The following is a 21,732-nucleotide window of genomic DNA, read 5'->3' on the forward strand; positions in this document are numbered from 1 at the left end:
TAATTCAATGTGTGACTTACAATTCATTTTTTTTGTAATTATATGCTCGGTAACTAACACGGTCATTAGTATGACGTTTCTTTTTATTGCCTAATTACGAATTACCGTTGTATTTGTTTTTTTTTGTCGTATTTGTATCTTTTGTCGAAATAAATAGTTTTTGTTAATAAAAAACGTTCAGTTTCCTGTGTATATGGTCATTTGTAATTTCTAGTTAAAACTAATGATCTAATTTGCTACCATATACGAACAGATGCATGATCTTTTTTTTAGAATTATCGGAGGTCCGTTAGGTGTAATAGCAGTCGATTAATTTAGGTCAAAAGGGGTATATCCAATTTTCAATCTTCCATAATTAGAAAAGAGAAAGTTGTAATAACGATCATATTGGAAAAAGTTGATTATTACGCCAATTATTTTATACTATAGCCAAATATAATAACAGGAATCAATTTTTTTCAATTAAAATAAATATATTTATTGTAAACTTCAATAATTGACACACTTCTCAATAGTCAAACTTTGATTTGGAGATCTGCTGTCTATTTTCAAAAGGACAGCCAGTATATATAAGTATAAAATTTTGATACGAAATTTAAAATTACTCAGATTAAGATCTTATTAATTTTTTTTTCGTTTTTACAAAAAGTATCATAAATGTTTCACGTCCAACAAAATGACTTCATTATTCGCTCGGAACTCAATCTGGGGCTATTTCATTATAAATGGATTAAGGAAGTATTTGAAGACATGTGAGAAACACGCTCTTTAAGCGAAAATAAAAAATAGGGCGTGGCACTAACTTCCACGGCTATATTAAATGTCATTTTGGCAGTGAACGTAATAACATAATGACGGTTATTAAGTGTTGGCTTTTTGTGTTTGATTCTTACGCGGGGCTCATTCAATGGGAAAATAAATGGGATTCATTACAGCGACACCTCGTTAATAAAAAGGGTTTTTATTAGAATGTCATGGTAATATTGAAGAATAATTGGATTAGCGAAAAAGGATACTACGGAAATTCAATTTATTATAAATCGAAAAACGTAGTGAAGAGTATAGCCTAATGAACAATCTTAGACTTGTTTTGATGTTGGAAATTTTCTCAAGTGTCGTAATTAGGTACCCCAAGTTATTCATGCAAAAAATACATTTTTTTCATAACGAAATTCGTTTTAATGTTAATTTACAGAAATATAATAAGAGAAAAAGTTTTCGAACATAAATGGAAAAAAGCCGTGAGCAGCAGAGCTCCATCACGAAAGTCGAATTTTTCGTCGAATGAAGAATTTAACTAATGCACAAACAAATCTTTCAATAGACCCGGTGGTCTCGAACCCTCTTGTTCAATTCCAATTGATAACAAAGAAAAAATTGTCATAATGACAAGAAATTTCGAAAATGGGAAGTAAAAAAAATCACCCTAGCAACGATCATACTCGTATTATTCATTAAATAGGAGGCGGTTCAGTTCAACAATTACAACGATCAAAATGATTTCGGGCGTTTTGTGCTAGAAGAACTGAAGAAGAAAACTTTGAACTTGAGAAAGACAATTCTTCAACATCTACTTGCATGCGAAGTTCGAACCCTCTAGTTAAACTTTTTCTGGCCAAAAAATAAGAAAATATAACAAAAATGACCATAAAATGGAGAGGGGAGGAGATGGAAAGAACCTACATGTGAAATTTCATTTTTCAGTCGCTTTTCGTTTGACCTGCAGAGGTGAGCAAAGGTCAAAAACCACTTTTTTGCACTGCGACCCCTCGAAATATTCATTTGTTTTAACCAAACTCTAATAACATAAATCCGCCACCAAAAAAGCCATGTATGCTAATTTTGAACCAAATCGGACCCATAGCAATTGCTCGAGAGACGAAAATAAGAATTGTAGCTATATATATATATATATATATATATATATATATATATATATATATATATATATATATATATATATATATATATAAACTACAGACATTGGAAAAACCAGCATAATCGTGTTCAAGAGGTCTCAAAACATGGGAAAAATGATGTGCCCCCAGGGCCGGATTAAGCTAGGGGCTTGGGGAGTTATAGCCCCGGGCCCCAGGTCCAAGAGGGCCTCATCATTTGGAAATCATTTTGTATTTTTTGATGTGTTGACACCACAAATCTAACGTATTGATATTATTTTGTGAATTTTTCCGGGTTTCCTCAAGGGGGCCCCGTCATTATTTTAGCCCCGGGCCTTATAAATCTTAATCCGGCCCTGTGTGCCCCCCATTTTTCTTCTAGTCATGCCTACCGTAATAGTCTAATTTTTCCTTGAAAAATTCGACTAAAAAGCACTTCCAACGCCAAATTTAAATGTTTCGGAATTATCATATTTCGCTACAAAATACATTAATATAAATGTTTAATTCTCATCAATTATATACTTACTTCTTGGTATCACTGTTCGAAAGTTCTTCACAGCGGAAATAATTCATGTCAGTCGCTAGATCGTACTGTTTGTTCCGGTCTATGCTACTGATACTGTTGCTTCATTTGTTACGGTTATTTAAGTCCGAATTATTTTGTCGAGTAGCTGTGACTCTTTTCCATAATGACAGCTTCACGAAAAATACACACAGATACTTAATTAAGAATGTTTAACTATATTATAGAGTTTGCGGATAATTACACTTTAAATCGTTACCTATTCATTCATTTAAGTAAATTTATTTGTGTACAGTTATTTATATAAAATAAAAATAAAGTCATCTCAATATTATAGATGTTGATATATTTATAGCGCATCCACCAATATATATTGGCGCGCCCACCAAAAAGTTAAGTCTGAATACGTCTTGTGAACCTACTAGAAATTCCTATTTTTATATGCTCTATAAAATAACCGGCACAATCTGAAACGATAAATATGTATAAATAACGAAAATAAAGCAGAATAAACGTTCCAAATTTGCAGCTTTTTTTTCTTAAATTCAAATCACCCAAATAGATTATCCTCAATCTGTTGTTACGGTCCACTAATCGCAACATCAAAATTTAATTTATGGTGTCATGTACGATTACATTATCGTAATGCTTTTTCTAGTGTGACAACATTTTAAAATCAGCCAAAAGATTATTAATTCAGATAGTTTGTTCAGATAATGTAATATTTAATATTCACTAGATACTAGAGTGGAAATAACAGCTGTCGCTTAGATTATAAATAATATGAGAGCGTACGATTTTTTAAGATATTTTGATCCAGAATTAAAATTAAATATAAATGTATTGATTATTATTTAGAATAAATGAAGAAATCCTGTCAAAATAAGGTCAAAACGTAAATCTAATTATTTGGGAAAAATTAAAATTAAATCAACATGAATTAAGTTTTAAAAGATTTAAAAAATCGATGGGGATCAGTATTCAGCTTTTTTTAGAAAAAAAAAGTATTACAAGAAACTTGGTAACGTAAAGTTACAAAGATATACTTGGGAACAATAGAAATGTTCATCGCTAAATAAAAACGAAGAAAAAAATATTTTTAATGGTTTGTTAATACTTATTTTAAATTCAGTTTTTATTTTTTAACACATACAATACAAAAATGGAATTAACATATAGATAACAGTTTCTCAAACAGCAATTAATTATTTTAATATTTTTAAAAATATAATTAGTAACCTTGGCCGACATTTGAAAGAAATATTTTTTCATACCATAATTATAATTATTACTGATATCTAACTATAGATATACAAAAATATTATATTACGATAATATTTTTCTTATTTTATAGTATTCCCCTAAACAGTTTCTGATTTTATCGGAATCGGAGCCAGTAGAAACCTTCTACTTACATATTCCGGACACCGAATCGAGAACAATTTTGTAGTAGAAATATGTGAATATTAAATTTTACACGTATACTTGTATAGCTACAAAATATAATAAAAAATTCCCATTCCTCGGAACCCCTGCTGTCTGTCGAGATGTTTCTACAACGTACATATAGATATCATCTTACAATCATGATTTCGAGTATGGAATTTATTAAGATCCGCTTTTCTAATATCAAATGTAAAAATTGAAATTAATATTTTTTCGACCTCCTCGACAGAACCTAAGAAAAGTTGTCACATGTTTTTTCTCCTTACACTTGACAAAATGCTGACGAAATTCTTTAAAAAGAGTATTTTTTATATGATTTTGATCTTTTAAAGAAAACTATTTTTCTGACTGTTTGGTCGAGAATGCCTTTTTTATACGGTTTTCAAAAAAACTGAAGGTTTTCAAGAGTAAAATCCATTATACGTCAATTTGAGTTCTACAATATTAGTCGCCTCAATGAATACATAAAACAGGCAATCTTCGGAAGTCCTCAAGAACAGCTCCGATTTTGATGTTTTAAATTCTTTAAAATGAGAAACCTCTTGGAGTGGGGACGGAATTATTTATCTCGTTTAAACAATATCTGTGATATTTATGCACAAAAAAATATCTACAATACAATATCAATTAAAAATATATTAATGAATATTATAAACAATTACCTATAAGTTTTTTCTGTGTAGTAATGACTAGTATTGAATTAATTTGTGGACCAAAATATAAATTTTTTATTGACCATAGAAAATTCATTATTTTATATACAAAAAAAATGCATTTAATTTTCATTCTCATTTCGGAGACTTCTTCATCTTCTTCAAGTGGTTGGTGGCTGCCGCAGTCATTTCCACTGCAAACTATGCAGGCTGGTGAGCAATGAAAACCACTTTTTCTGCAGCCATACGCTGAACCGCATCCTGTTTTACAAGAGCAAAATATGAATTTTACAACGTTGTCAGATGCTGCTGGTTGTGGCATTTTGATTGGTGTTAAATAATTCTCTTTTCGCCAACCCCATTCTTCAGGTGGTATCGATGAATTATTTTTCCATTGCTGAACTTGTAATTGGACTCTTTTGATATGTTGTTTTGCTGCTGTTGTACGCTTTTATTTTTTGAAGCTAATGCTATAAAACGTCGTATATCGCAGTTCATTCAAGCATTTGGCAGTTTTAGCACCACACATTGTTAGAATACAATCAATACCATCATTAAAAAGCACTTCTCCATTTTGCTCTTCAAACATAAAATTATCAGCTGCTGCATGTAATTTTTGATTATCATCAAAAACTTTAATAAAACTATTTTTTCATTTGTTATAGAAAGCGGATGTAGTATCTCATCCAGTGAATGCATGAATAAAAAACAGATGATTTTTTTTAATATCTGGATATTTCTCTAATATTGTTTTTGTTGAGTAAACTCGTTGCGAGATATTATTTTTTAGTGGTTTTAAAAAAACATTTCTTTATCATCAGGTGCTAAAGGCCTCAATAAAACTAACACATCAATATCTTCAACTGCAACAACTACTTGAAGAGAGGAACAATCTATTGCAGATTGCACAATTAATCGATCAGCATCACTTTCGGCTTGACTCCACTCAATATTATTTTCGCCTAGTTTTTTGCAGAGAAGATTAATAAACCTATTTTTATTTTTGCTATTACCTAAAAGTTTCTCTTTCGATGTGTTTAAAGGCATGTCTTCTTCAAATAAATAATCAATGGAAGTATTGCCGATATATCTACGATTTCTCTCAGACACTTTAGTTCCAAAATCAAATACAACTTTAACATTAGTGCCATAATTATTACGTAAATATCTAATATACTATTGACAAATATCCTCGTCCACATATCTGGAAGCAAAAAGAAGTATTCGTAGCGTATGCAGGTAACACATGAATGTTTTTTTTTTATTTTAATATTAAATTATTGTTAAAAACTTTTTTGTAACAAATATTTTTAACAATAAGATTAATATATGGAGATTTTTTTACAAAAAAATAGAGACAAAACTGAATTTTTCATATAAATGTCGTTGATATTGTTTAAGCAATATAAATAGTTCGGTTCCCGCTTTAAGATGTTTCTGATTTTAAATAATATAAAAAAAAAACAAAATTTAAAAAAAATTCATCAAAATCGTAGCTGTTGTTGAGGACTTACGAAGAAAAGGCTTCATTGACGTGACTATATCTTTTTTTTATTACAAATTTCGCATCAACCGTATACTGGTTATTAGCGATTTAGTAAAAATTAAGTATTTTATCTATGAATAATTGTTAAATTAAATTTATGATAGAGATCTGTTTAAGGTCATTTTTAAGGTAAGTAATGTTGTATTTTGGTCCTAAAATTTCACGTATTGTTCCGAGCGGTAGATTTGATGATCTTTCTGAGTTAAGAGATGGACATTCTCCGATTATGTGTTTTATAGTTAATTTGCAATTGCAGTCGCTACATTTTGGTTCGGGTTTCGCATCAAATAAGTAGCTGTGCGTCAGTCGCGTATGGCCTAGTCGCAGACGTGTTAGAAGAACTTCATCTCTGCGATTTTTCGGTAGTATTGACCATGGTTTTATTGAGTCTTTCACTTCACGAAGTTTGTGTGTGGATGTTGACCATTTGATCTCCCATTCATTAAACACTTTACGCTTTAGGATTGTTTTAATATCGGTAGTAGTTAAAAAGTTCACGCACTCCGCACTACCACTAATTACAGCTTCCTTACCCGTCAGGTCTGCCTCTTAATTTCCTTTTATTCCAATGTGTGAGAGGATCCAGCAGAATACTATTTTTTTGTTGTTGTCTTGTATGTATTGCAGTTGTTGCTTGATTTTGATTACTAATGGATTCGTGGTGTGAATTTTTTGAAGACTTTGGATTGAGCTAAGAGAGTCTGTGAGTATGACATGATTAGGCTCGTTTGATGAAGTGGCGAAGTGGGTAGCTCGATATATTACGTATAATTCAGCAGTGAAAGTGGATAGGGTTTGAGGAGCTTTTATCATATATTTTGAGATATTGATGCGTCTGGGTGAATATGTACAAAGTTTTTGTACTCATTGAGTATGTTATTTAAGTGTCCTCCGATTAGCTTATGGTTGGTGTGGTGTTTCTTTTTTCGTGCTTTCTATTCAGGCATTCAGGAATAAAGAAATTTAATTCGCTTAGATATGATCGAATTCTAGCATAGAAAGGTTTGGGGGTTCTGTGTTTATTTGAAAAAAGATTTGGGAATTTCTTGGAGAAGCAATTTTGGAGGGTCGGATTGGATTTTAGTTTGGCTGCATATGTAAGGCTCAAATATATTCTTCTGTCTGACTATATCTTTGTTCCGAATGTATTTCATTGATAATTTTTTTTTTTCTAAAATGACTCGAAGAAATCAGCTCAAATTGAATAAGGAAAAATCAAAACGTATGTCTAGGTTTTGCTTGAGTGGAATACTGAAATATTGAAACGTCTACTTCATACATTATCATGGAAGTTTTATTTTTTTTTCCACTTAATTATATTGAAATATAAAAATTCAAGATATTTTGATGAAATGACAACGTCGCTCGGATAAAATTCTCTACGATGAGCTTAAGAAATTATGAAAATAAATTATGATTTGAAGATTACTTCACGCAGACAATTCATGAGAGAAAATATGTTTTTGATGTAAATTTTTTTTGGTAAACAGTATGTGAGAAGTTTCAAAGCATCTCGCAATAAATTTGTAATACCGAGGTTGAATATTTTGATAAGACTACTAGTAGTATGAATTTTTGAATATGGGAAATCCGGTATTAGAATAGAATGGTTTACATCAGTTATAGAATTAAATTTGAGTTAATTTATTTCGAGAAATTATATATTGAAACATATTTGAATATTGAAAAAAAATAATGTTAATTGCAATTATAACCTATCGAAAACGATTGTAGAAATTTTATTTGACGTATTAAAAAAGAGCTTGTTTACTTTGTGAAAAATGGCATTACTTTCAAGATAAGACGTCGTTTGTTTTTGTTTTATCGATGTTTTTAATTGCACGCTTATAATAGAAGCCGAACCATTATTATAAAGATAAACAGTACCTACATTTTTAATATCTTTTCCATATGTTTCTCTTGATAACTTTCGTATAGTTAAAAAATAAAATAATAAGTATATTTAAGTTCGTCTTTATAATGAACGTAACATTTAAAAAACTTCACGAATATGATTAAAACAATGTCATGTCAAGTTTTAACAAACAATTTTTATAATTTTTGCGTTTTATATTATACCTAATTTAATAATCCAACACCAAACCGTGTCATTTGAAGTATCGATTTTTAAATTAAATTGACACTACAAGTTACACCTCCTTGTAAATTAATACACCAAAGAAGTATCATTTGAACAAAAAATAAAAGAAAAAGTATCGAGAATACCAAAATAAATACCCCATTTACAAGATAACCAGGGATAGGTTATCACGCAGAATATAGTTATTTTAAGAAATATTTTTTGGGGGTTTTGATGCAGAAACTTTCCACGATCAATTCAAGTAAAAACATTTTGATAATTTCTTTTCGTTTAAAATGATTACATACATATACTTTTTAAAGAATATTTTTTATGCTAAATATTTTCGAAATGTCTATGAAACCGTTACTTTTGAGAGCGACAGAAAGAAATAGAGGCGGGCTCAATTTTATGCAAATCTTATTATAAGTACGGTATTCGAATCTAATCACTAGAAATGAGATTATTAGAAATGAGGGGAAACGATAATGCGGAAGCTGAAAACAGAAAGATTAGAGAAGCATGAACTGAAATAGATATTAGAAGATATGAAGCTGGAAGGGTAGGAAAAAACATATCTGTCGAAATGTCTTTTTTATGATTTTGTTCCAAATTAACAAAACGCCTTCCACATCTCTATCACGATATCGCGTGTGTAGAAAATGCGTTTGTTGATTTTGCGGCTCACCTGTCCAGGCCTACTGAGTACGCGCTGCACTCCGGCGTGACTGTTACTCGTCCCGCCGTGAGTTTAGTGCATGTAGATGTGCAAATTATAGTTGCACACAGTTAACAACACTGATTTGACAGACACATGCTACCGGCGTCTTCTTTTACATTCTCACTAAATTATAATGGAGGTAAACGACTCTTTTTATTTCGGCGGATGTAAGCAGTGAGAATGCCGTAGGGGAGAAAAAAATCAACTGTGAAATTGTGGATTTTGAAACGGTATTATTGAGCTGCATCCTGGCGCTTCGTGAATATTTTAACGAAAAATGTTGGACGAATTGAACGAAGGATATTTACTTTACTACATAAAACGAAATAATGAAAAAATATGTCGGAATTTACTATAATTATAAAATTAAAATTCAAGATATTCAGATATCGTTAAGTACAGACCAATTCATAGGACATGATACGGTCTGGCCAGTATCTTTTGAATATGTCTATTGGAAAACAAAATCCTTATTATCATAAGCTAGAAATGTTATCTATTCTCGTTTACTATATTTTCATACCATTCTCTATATGTTTAATTTACGTTATCTGATTATTGACCGGTCGAAAGTTTTTAATTTGGTAGTATTTTTGAAGACGATTAGTTGTTAAAACCATAGAATCTAAATAAAATGATAGTGATTCGGTTAGTAGCCATTCGTTCGACATGTGTGGCCCTGATTCGTAAAAAGACAAAGCCAATACTATTCCCATTGCCTTGTACGATGAGTTCGACAGTCAATTCGAAGAAATGATGATCGACAATCAACAGTCATCGTTCACTAGCTTTACTATACAGTATGTCACGTTTAATTTTTTCGTCTAGGAGGAAAATGAAACGATATTTCTAATAATATTATCAGAAATTCTTTATTTAAATCATCTTTTACGACTGTCTCTACACATTTTAAAAGTATCATGCATTCAGTTTCATTTCATCATTTTTATACTTCTCACGAAAAGCTCCAAGTTACACTACTTTAATATGTAGGTAGGTAGTGAAAAAATTTCGATAATACTGAGTGCTAAAAATCATTGACCATCCAATCATAAGTTTTAAATATTTTGGTTTTTCGTATATTTTTTTCTGGTTCTACTTTTCTCTTTCCATTTAATAAGTAATTTCATTCACGTGAGATTTTCTATATTATATAGTACAACAAAACATGGACAGCTTGATTAGTACCTTGAAATCTGCTTTCGCATACTAGTATTTCCATAACATTGTTGATTTCTTCTTTGGATACGGCAATAACGAAATGACTGTTGCATGCAGTAAATCCACACATTATAACTTTCAATAACATTTCATGATCTATTCGTGTAATCATATTGCGGGTGATTTATTTTATTTGGTTTTACGTAAGTATTTTGTCGATTGTATAGGAATAGACCGGCGGAAGTGCAGAATAAATGACAATTTCACGTAAGAGTTGTTCGGAGAAAATAAGAAAATTACTACGAGCCCGGAGGGTTCTCAGATTGTTTGGAAAAGTTAAAATGACTATGACACGCATCTTGAAAATGAACGCACGACACCGGCTTCAGAAATTTTAACCGAAATAAATAAGTTGACATGAATAAAAGTCTGTGAAACATTATACAAGATACATTCGTCATATTGTTCTTTCACTATTTTGCAAATCAGCATTTAATTTCAGAACGAAAACTCACTTTTCCAATGCACTGAGTACTTTTCTTCGTTATTCATTTTTCTACGATTATTATCTGATTAGTTAATAGCGGAATATTTTAAAGTTCTTGATAAAAGTTATCAAACGAATCATGTGTGTTTTTATACTTTAGTCACTTTAACAAACATATACATATAACGAATATAAAAATGAAAAAGGGTTACATAAAAAAATTATTGTAATGGAGTCGTTTATAACCATTTTGCAGATTTTCTGAAAGGATATATGTGACTTTATACACGTTATATTACATATTTTTTCTATTGTTCAATTACAATTATGTCGGGAAACTTATAATTTGGCTTGGACTTAATTAAACATAGGTATTATTGTTAAAATGGGTACGTCTGAATCAGATAATGTGAACATAATAATGGCATTAGAGTGGAACAGTTACAAGAATATGCAATTTTATGGTAACTGAACAGGGACGGATTCTGATTATTTAGAAAATCAATTGAGAAAATAGAAACATTCTTGTAGCAATTATATTGAAACGGAAAATTTGGTATACTAGTTAAATGTGTAGTTTTAAGTTCATTTCAATCGATAGTCATTTATACATCGATTCAATTTCTTCTCATAAGAGTACGCTGAAATGTTTGAAACTTGAAACTATCAAGGAAAAGTTTTAAAAAATTTAAGCCTTGAAGCAAACATTTTTATAATTGATTTAGACTCATTTTTAAACGACTAAATAAAAATACTAGTAAAAGGTAGATCCTGACCTGTTTTATATAGCTATTTATTAATTATAAGGGGATATTTCATAATAACTTGCAAACGGAATATTCATTTTCACATCGTTCACTGAACGGACTGGGATAAATAACGGGATTTTTATGCAGACGGGAAAAGAATTCAACGACCTTGCCAAATGCAAATACGTAGTGAAGCAAACTACCTAAAAAATTGTTTTTTATGTAGACACAAGAGGAAGAGAAGGCAAATAAAAGATGTATGTTTCGTATACTTTGAAATATATGAATAGAGTGGTGTTTGTTCAGTACTTAAGAAGTCGTTTAGGTCAGCTATTTTTATGTTGAAATTAATTATCATGCGGTAGTTGTACCATAATTTCAAATACCTACAGAAGATGCAGTGACAGGAAAATGTGACACAAAAGCAATAAAAGACCTATTGTTGCGTAAAAATCCAATTCCTAGAGGAATTTGGTTATAACAGTCATATAAAATACCAAGCAGAGAAAATTGTGATTACTACACATTTTAAATTACATTACATGCCTCTGTTCAACTAATCTTTGTAAATATTCATTAAAATTGTATTGTGCATGTTTAAAAGACTCTGATAACCGACCAAGTTCACACAATGTATTATATATACTTGGCAAACAGATTGAAAACCAAGTGATTACTTAAAGTGCATAGACCATATGTCGGGAACAGATTTTACTCTTTATAACAGAATGAATAATACGATTCTAGCGTTATGAGGTATATGAATTTTTAAATGATTTGTTTTTTAGAAAAAATAAAATAATACTGTCAGATTATTAGCGGTATTCTAACAATTTCTTCGCATTTGAAACGATTATAATTTTTTTGTGATATAAAATGGATTTCTTTATATTGTGGATATTTTGAGCAGGAAAACTTTAATAGGACCATAAATAGTAACAACAATAATGTCATTGAATTTTTGATTGTATCCATTTTTTTTAATGTACATGTAGATTATTTTTTTTTTTGGAGAGGAAATTTCGTTGATCAGTGTATAAGTTTCTACTTGCGTATCTCGACAAACAGGCTTTAAGTTTCCGAAACCGGTCCATTATTCGGGTGTGGGTCATCGTTATTTGAATGTTATCCACTCTTAAATTAATTTAGAAAATGAATAATATTCCATTCACCAAAAAGGTGATAAAACAATAGTAATACCAATATCTAAATTAAAATTCATTCACAGGAGCTAATACGAGTAGATAAGTGAACTACTATTTGTTGTAGTTAATGAATTGTATGATGGGTTAATTCTGTTGGGTTTATTTTTCCTTTATAATAAATATATTATAGGGTTGTGTTTAATAGTTTCGAGTTAAGTACAGCCGTTCTATGGCTAATTGCTATCGGTGGAGGACGTGCTCGGCACACTGTAAACTCCAGGCGAGTACTTAAAGATACGTCTTTTACCTCATAAAACACGTACGGCCAAAATGAATTTCAACGATAGGAATCTATTGCACAAGATATATCTCGCAGGACGAGAACGGCGAAATGTGTACTTAGTATAGTTCTCAGAGGCGTCACAACGTACCTACAAGATACTGATGTATTTTTGAATATAAAAGATTTGTTAGAGATACTGTGCGTTTTTTAAATTTTTTATTCAATAAAGAGAATAACTTGAACTGAATGAAACTATTACTTTGTGTTTGAACATTATTACGAAAAAGTTAAAATTAAGTAAAGTTTATTTCGGAGGCACTATCATAGCTTAGTTTTTTACCAAATCAATATATTAATGTAGAGGACTGAAATTTCATTAATTTTTGATACATGATTGGGAATTGAGTTAATAAGCTTCCGGTACACCACTGCCTTCTTCCGAATTTACAAAACGCAAGGAAATCAATTAGTGGTGGTGGAAAGTTTTCCCGTTGAAGTATCGCGGGTTACCGAGCCGAGTCCCGAGGCCCCCGGGGCCTCCGGTCGGACTAATGGTCACGATTTGGCCATTTACCTCCGGCAGAGAGACTTATCGGGGATAAATTGCCGTAGTTCGAATTTTCATGTCAGCACACAATAGATTCGAGATACAAGTTGGCTGTGTGAGGTACAATGACAGTTGTATAAGTGCTGTTTAGTACCTCAGAGACATCAACTTTTGTTTTGTTATGTGACTGTGATTGATTAGTAGACTTATTTTATTTTTGCGTGTGTTTCACTCTGCACGGAATTATTTCAATACAATTTTAGTTCCAATATTTATGATTTAATAATAATGGAATATTATTCGTTTGTGAATAACGTTAAAGATTTCTAATTTTTATATTGGAGAAAAGAATATTTTTGTTTTAAACACGCACGTTCGGAAATAACCAATTTTATAGTCTTTTGCAGGCAGATAAATATAATTATGCTAATTATTATCTGTATCGTGAATTTTAGTGTTATTTACATAATGTATTTCAAAATTACATACTAGGAAAATACGTCGTCATTGAAAATGCATCTGCTGTCACCGAATAATTGGTGGTAATTTGACATGAAATTTTACCGTTACATTACGAAATATTTCTGCAAAGAAAAAATGATGTGCGAATTTACACCGTCACGTTTTATAATCAAATGATCCCGAAAAATTATTTCAGAAACTTTTAAAATACCATAACCATATTTAAAGTCATTTGTACTTCTTTCGCCTGTATAGATTTTGGGAGACAGTAGATAGATCCAACTTATTTTAATTTACAATAACTAATGATTATATTATTTCATTCAATTTTCATTAGTATTATTTGCGTGGCTGATATAATCAATTTACGAATTTACGAAGCTCTCACTTAATAAAATCCAACAACTGTCAAAGCAATAAAAATGTTAACAACCTCTTTTTGTCGAGTAATTAATATATTAACTCATTTACTAAAGATAAGATATTGTTTTACAACAATTTTCTTTCTATCGAGTTTACGTACGAATGAAAAAAAACCTGTATAAAATATGGGTCATTACTTTTTCATTCCAAGTTACATGAACAGGGAAAATGTAGGAACTGTTTCATTTTATCATTATTCGTGTACCCACTGGATGTCCATTAATAGATCGATCTACTGAATATGAATTTTTTTCTCTATATAATGAAGTAAAAAAACTGATTTGGGTGATTCCGTTCTAACTGTGATTTTTTGTATTCAAAATTTCAAGATTTTAAAATTTAACTTTTCTAACTTTTTTATGCATTTTATTCATCTATTTTACTGTAAAAATAAAACTCTAAGAGGAATTTACTACAACTTCAAAGTATCACGAGCAAGACACAAATGTCGGATTTTGAGTTCCACGGTACTGACTCATTTATCCACGGTACTGACATGGTAACTTAAGATATTAAACAACAAGTGCATCAATTTTCCTCAGTTTGATCATAAACATTAGAATTTATAAGGTAATTAGTTTAAATCATTTGTTACGACAAAAAAAATTAATAATTTATCGGTAAATTCTAGGAATGGACATGACACGGTACTAACATTCAAGTGATGTAGTATAAGTTTTCTTTAAGTGGCAAGTTATATTGTATAAAAATAATGTTTAAATATCTTAAGAATTATTCAATTAACACAAAATTTTTATTAATTGATTATTAATTAATGACTAGTACAAAAAAACAATACAGGACATTGAATATCACAGTTATAATGGAATCACCCATTTACTTTTTAATTATTGTGAGCATCAGCAATAATATTTTATTAAATCTTCATTCACAACGGAATGTTTATAAATAGTTAGTGAAATAATTTTGCATAAAGCGCGTATTATTTGTTATCAAAATAATTTTGATTGTTTTCCATAAACTACTTTTTATAAAAAGTTAATCTTTCAAACAACCCACCGACCGTCTAGAAAAGTTAAGGTCAATATAATATATAAATAAATATAATTATAAATTTCTTTAATTTCTTATTTCTTAGACCTTTTGATATGTTTATGTTTCCAAATCGTCTTGATTTTATGGGTCTCTTCTGTTTTAAACTTAGTTTCTTCATAATTTTTGAAAGACAGATAATAATTTGATACTTCGACTACTATCTTTCTAAATCATAATATGATTTGACAATGACAATTTGGGTATTTATTACTATATTAATCATGATGTAGGTGATCTATTGATTAATATAAATACGCAAACTGTCATTATCAAATCATATTTTAATAAAGACTGAAAATACTTGTAACAACAATTTTTTTTACTCTAAAAAATTAAAAAAGAACGCAACAAAATATGAATAAATACAAAAAATATAAGATATTTAATAAATGGTAAGAAAAATTAAGCGTCCAGTGATTAAAACCAGACATAACAGTTCATATGATTCATATGGGCACCTTTAAGAAAAGAAATTAACGGATAATGAAAACGCGTAAACAAGTTATTTTATTCTATATAATCAAAAGCTGCTAAGCAGGTGCGATTGAACGTTAATCAACATTACCAATACCTAACCTAATCATAAACGATATACGAAAAGTCGCTTAAATCGAAATAAAATTAAAAATTACTCGCAGGATATTGAAAATCGGGAAATTTTAATATATGTAAATTATGGTCATTTGAAAATAAAAACATAATTACTTTATTTAATAGTTCTACGTAATTTCTATCAGTCTATTTTTTATATAGACCCATTGCTTTAAATATACATATATCAAATTTGCATTAATACTATGTTATTATTGCTATAATTATTCTCAATTTTTTTATCGGCATTATGTGTAATCGACGGCGACAACAGTAGAACATGTGTAAAAGTGTTATTTTTCAAAAACCAATTCATATCTTAACAAAAATGTTTTAAATTTTGTGAATCTATCGAGTTTTATTTTTGAAACAAGCTGTATGGTTAGGTTTTTGAAACTCTAAAAATAAAAGGAAAATATCAATGATATTATGAGGCTCGTACAAACAATTACTATTTTCAAATATATCGAAAGTGTATTAGTGATAGAGTATATCGTAGATTATTTTGAAGCAAATTCCAAATATGTCGCAACGATTAAATAGAGAAAAAAATATGTAATAAATAAGAGTCAAGTCGCGGTTGGCCACACTAAGCACCCATTGAATACCACATACTCTGTCAATGGTCAATGGGATAAAACTATCACAACCATAAAAAGAGAAAAGCCAAGAGGTTGTAAAGAAACAGAGACACTGTGCATTTGCTGTCAACGTATTGAAAATGGGCAAAAGAAAAATGGGTTTTATATGGTACTGGGAAATATCGTATAACTAACAGTACTGGTTACATTTCCAATATTTTCAAGTTAATTATATAAGAAACATCATAAAAGCACGTGATTAGTAAGATTATAGTTTTTTTGTTGATAATAAAAAAATTTGTTTTAAATAATACTTGGCCGCATATGTCTTATAAAACTTAACGTACATATCTTCAGATTTATATTTTTAGGACTTGGAATTAATCACTTGTTTTGACTACTTGCAAAGATCTGTAAAACATATTTAAAAATTTCTAGATAATGGCAATTTCAAAAACACTCTTATCCGTATCAACTTTTGATGTTCTAAAATTCAAATAAAATCAATCTACGATTACAATAACATCAAATCGCCATAGGACAAGGAAACGTTTAGATTGACAAAAAGTTTAATCAACTGAATATTTTAGTATTTTTAAAGCGACTATTTTACTATTTCGAATATGTTAATAACGTCAGATGCTCGCAAATAGTATTCATCAATTATCAAGATGATTCTACAAATCATTGCCAGTACCACGATGTTTCGCATTCCCTTCAAATAGAGATTTTCCTGTCTTTCGTTAAAAAAAAATATTTTATTCTTAAGTTAAGAATATTCCAACAATTTAATACTTTTTCATGACGTACCTTCTTTTGTCTGTGCATCTGAGAAATATTTCGTCGCTACTGTTTTAGTATAACTTGCTGATTAATTACATAACAAGACATATTAAGTACCCATAGCACCGAGATATTGGCACTGGGGGAAACCGGAGAATATTTCAATTCCCTTCAATGAATATGTATTTGAATTTATATACGGGTTTAGTTTATTCACATACCATTACATGGTCGTAGATAATGGCATCGAGTATTTTTCTCGAAAAGATATACTCAGAGCCGTCTTTTTCTTTCTTTTTTTCCACAGTATATTGTTAAAAGTCTTACCCAAATTTAATGTTGGATCCGAAAACGCAATTAAACATTAATAAAATCTAATTCTTAACTATGTTTTAGTCGTATTCTACATGATATATTTCTATATAATATGTACATTTTGTTATTGCTGTCGTTTTGTAAATTTCGCTACCATAATAATAAGAAATGGAAAAAATTCCCCACTCTCACCTAATTTTTTCTCGACGATTATAGCAAGGTCAAATATTTAAGAGATTTTTCAAGTAAATACTTCTACAATGTGGTTTTTTACGACTTTCATATCATTTTGTCGAAGCATGTGAGAAAAGTTACGTGTGAACCAGCCAACTGAACGTAAAAGAAGATGAAGAAATTTGTTAAAAATGCCGTTTTCTCGACTCGTTGGATATTTAAAAAAAAGGGTGTTGTTATTTTGTTGCATTTCTCAGGTGTAAGATAAAGCCTCGGTTATATATATATAAAAATAATAAGATACAACTTACCTATGATAGTCTTTTTTACAATATATATTACCGTCCCTGGAAAAACATGAATTATCTCCTTCCAATGTTCGTCTACAATGACAGCACTGTAAACAAGAAGTATGCCACCTTCTTTCTACAGCTTGAAGATAGTACCTATCAGTTATTCTTGCTCCACAACCGGCGCAATGAGTACCTGAAAAAAAAATTTAAAACATCATTTTTGTTTATGTTCTTATTTATATTAATTTCGTACCGTTTTCATCTATGCAGCTAGCTGCCGGTGATTCAGGCGGAGTATTCGACTGTAGAGGCTCTATCTTTGGTATGTGCTGGTCGAACGATGAATGAGGTCTACAGAGTTCCGCGGGTGTAATAGATCTTTGAGACTGATGCTGTGGCAGTCCCGAAGAAACGTGTGGCGGTCTACAAATCTCGGAACCGCATGATTGATGATTGTTATTAGAGGGTGTGCTGCAAGAACTTCCACTGGAGATGCTTTGCTCCGGATCCCCCATTGACGATTCGCACGAAGGAAGATTCGGCGAAAGGTCGCGCGAAGGATCATACGCCGGACCGATGTATTGCTCGTGCTGCTGCTGAAACAAAAAAAATATGAAAATTTTTCGATGGCGTCTATTAAAAAATAGAAAATTCATTGCACGCACTACTGATGTGCTAGTTAAGGTGTTTAGGCGCCTTTAATTTCCTTTCACACAAGAGCTTTATAAATAAATAAATATGTGACAATAAATATCATGGAACTAAAAATTAAAAAAAAAACTTATTAATTAATATATGGATTCTATTCAATTATATTATTATATTTTATAATATTTTTTTAATGCCGTTTCCGTGTAATATAACGTTATCATAAATTTTTATGACCAATTATTTAAAATTGTCTAGGCGGTTTTTTATTTTATTATTTTTTTAGAGAGCAAAACAGGTAGCACTGTCAATTTTTATTTCATAAATAAAAGTCGTTTTAGTCGAGGTTGCTTTAGATAAAATAAAATGAATTGTTCTTAAAAATAGAACGAAATTATATTGAATATCACTTCTCATTTAATAGGTATGTTTATATAACTCATTCACTTGAAGGTACCTCAATAATAAGATCAACCAAAAATTAATTCGGAGTCTGCTTGTTGAAATATTTCGTTATCGAGCTTTTCTCATAATAGAGACTAAAACGCCTTCGATTTTCGTCGCTATGAGAGCGTGTCAAAACATTAAACATATTTTTCAAACTTAATCGTTAAAATATTATTATGGCAAGATTTAAAAATATCATTTCACAATCTAGTCAAGTCGTAATAATCACCATTATCTGTCATTTTCAATCCAATAAAGTGTATTATTGAATAACTTATGTAAGTAACGATTTGAATGTGGAATATTTATTTAAAATGTAAATTTTAGTCAGGTCTCACTCATAAACGGCAATAGTAAACACACACATATTTATATACGTTTACAAATGAGTAGGTAATATTATAGTCTTTAGTGTACGAAATTTGCATTCGAAAATTATATTGTAACCTAAAAGGTCACATTCTGGGTTCCGACTAAGCTCATCATGTTAATGTGTGTTGTCAGGGTTCGTTGCAAGATTTTGCTGTGTTTAATATGTACAGAAAGGTACAAATAGGTTGAGGTATCTTTAGGAATAAAGCTACTTGTTGAAAATAAAATACAATGATTTATATTTGAAATTATAAAAAAAAAACAGGTTAAAAAAAGTTACCCGCAAAACTCATTAGTACAAAAAACTAATAAGAGTTGATCTGACTTTTAGCAACACATTAGACTCCCTACTTGTCAGGAGAATACAAACAGGACCACATCCGTGGAATGCGGATACTGGATAGTTCCACGAGTCAAAGTTCGACGTTAAATCCCAATTAAAGTCGACTAAGTTTTAAACCCTAATAAAGGTCCTATGTCCAAAACTAGGTCCCTTCCTTTTTAACGAAGGAAACTTATATCTACTTCTTCTTGGATGTCAATTAACAATTTAATATTCCAGAATTTTTGTAATCGGCGGCTGGCTACTTTAGGCCGGCTAAATCCCGCTTTTCAAAAATCTCTGGAGAAATTGCTTTTAACGCTACCACGGTCGCTGATCAAAAGGAACAAGGTAACTACCTCTCCAATCGTCAAATTCTTAGTCGGAAATATCACGACTTCCGCTAATATAGAATTTGGAGCCAAATTTAAAAATTTATAATCGAATCCATAATGAAAAACCCCTCATCGGTTGACAGTCAAAAGGAAATGAAGTTAGCAGTTGAGCAAAATCGGGTCACACGTCATGACGACAATCTAGATAGGAACAACAATAGCTCAATTTCAAAACACCAGACAACATACAACATACAAGCAACATAATTCTGCAACCAGTTATACCACGTCTGGCAAATTTTGAATAATGCTTGCGTCCTCTAGGCCAAGACTTAACCTCAAAAGACAATAAACCAAACATTTAATTTGTTTATATAAAAATAGTTCAACAAAAGGACAAATTAAACTGTGCTAAATAACTTAGATTCCAGGAACCCAGTATGTCACCAACAAGTACATACAAAACTACAAAAGAAATATGAAATATTATGTGTAAATATTTCTACTCAAAGATAATATGACAAAATGTCTTATAAAGAAAATTATTTACAAAAAGGTTTATATCGTATAATGTTTATAACAACTAAAGTAACGCAAGCTGTGAGCAGTGAAAACGTTACAATATATCGAATAGTTCATTATCAAAAAAAAAAAAACGTTATTCGGTAATGAAAACTCATTTCCAAGTAAACAGACTATGTTAAAGATAATTACTTATTTTGGGATAAGTATAATTTCATGATATATATCTCGAAAACGACGAATATTTTGCGATTATTCAAACTTGTTTTTCTATAAATTCAAATTTGTATTGAGTAATATTATCGGACAAATTTTAATTTAGTACCAGCTGATTTATAAAAAAGGCAGTCGAAACCTGTGGTCCTTCGGAACCGCGACCGGTCAGTTGTCCTCTTTCGTCAATAACGTGCACTGTCAGCGTTTCGAAAACCGTTCAGTTGCCTTTCATTCAAATATGTTCACCGCTAGAAATTCTTGTTCTTAATTTTTTCTTTCAATTTTTCTTGCGTAAATCTTCTTCGGATTTACATAAGTGGGCCGAGTCTGATCTACATGCATAAATTAAAGATTATGAATTTTTGTTTACGACAAAAAAATTTCGTTTCCGGTTATAAATTCGTAGAATGTGAGATTTAGCCTAATTCGAAAGTTAATATAATCTGTCAACACTGTGAAAACGATAATTTCATTTAGTATTAATTTAGGTTATTACAAATGTTATATAACGTAAAAATTTCCATTTGGCAACAATGTCACAATCAATATTTTTTCAATTTCACATACACAATCCATACGGTGCAACGAAATGGTATTCGTCAGAGATCGAAAATTTTGTTCTAATTTAAAAAAAAAAACTTCTGCAACTCCACGTTGTTCGACAATTGTACAAGAGATTCCAACTATTATTGTCAAGTAATTGTGCTTTTTATTTATCGCAAATAAGCAATCTAATAATTTTTATGGAAGAAACGTGCAGAGATGCGTGTTAAACTTGATAATCAATTTATTATTCAAGCGCAAATAATTCTAATTACAAGTCATGTGAGACTAGTGTAGGTCTATGAATATGCAATGATTTTGAATCTATTGCACTGGTTTTATCATTAGTATTAGCTGTATACATGCACAGTGCCGTTGAAATTTTCGCTTTTCTACAGCTTTATTAC

General features: G+C 30.4%; 1 protein-coding gene across 3 annotated transcripts in view; it reads right to left on the minus strand.

Moving 5' to 3' along the window:
- The window catches only part of LOC130904183 (LIM/homeobox protein Lhx9), a 70,362-nt gene that overhangs the window by 31,277 nt on the left and 17,353 nt on the right, over positions 1–21,732 (minus strand). For 2 of the 3 annotated variants that reach the window (XM_057816803.1, XM_057816805.1), the window contains exons 2-3: positions 18,174–18,516; positions 17,939–18,113 (exon numbers count right to left, since the gene is read on the minus strand). In XM_057816803.1, coding sequence (XP_057672786.1) covers positions 17,939–18,113; positions 18,174–18,516 — 518 coding nt within the window. The remainder of the gene's footprint in view (positions 1–17,938; positions 18,114–18,173; positions 18,517–21,732) is intronic. The other variant, XM_057816804.1, reaches the window with a different exon arrangement.

This window comes from Diorhabda carinulata, chromosome 2 (assembly GCF_026250575.1).
Source record: "Diorhabda carinulata isolate Delta chromosome 2, icDioCari1.1, whole genome shotgun sequence".
Classification (NCBI taxonomy): Eukaryota; Metazoa; Arthropoda; class Insecta; order Coleoptera; family Chrysomelidae; genus Diorhabda; species Diorhabda carinulata.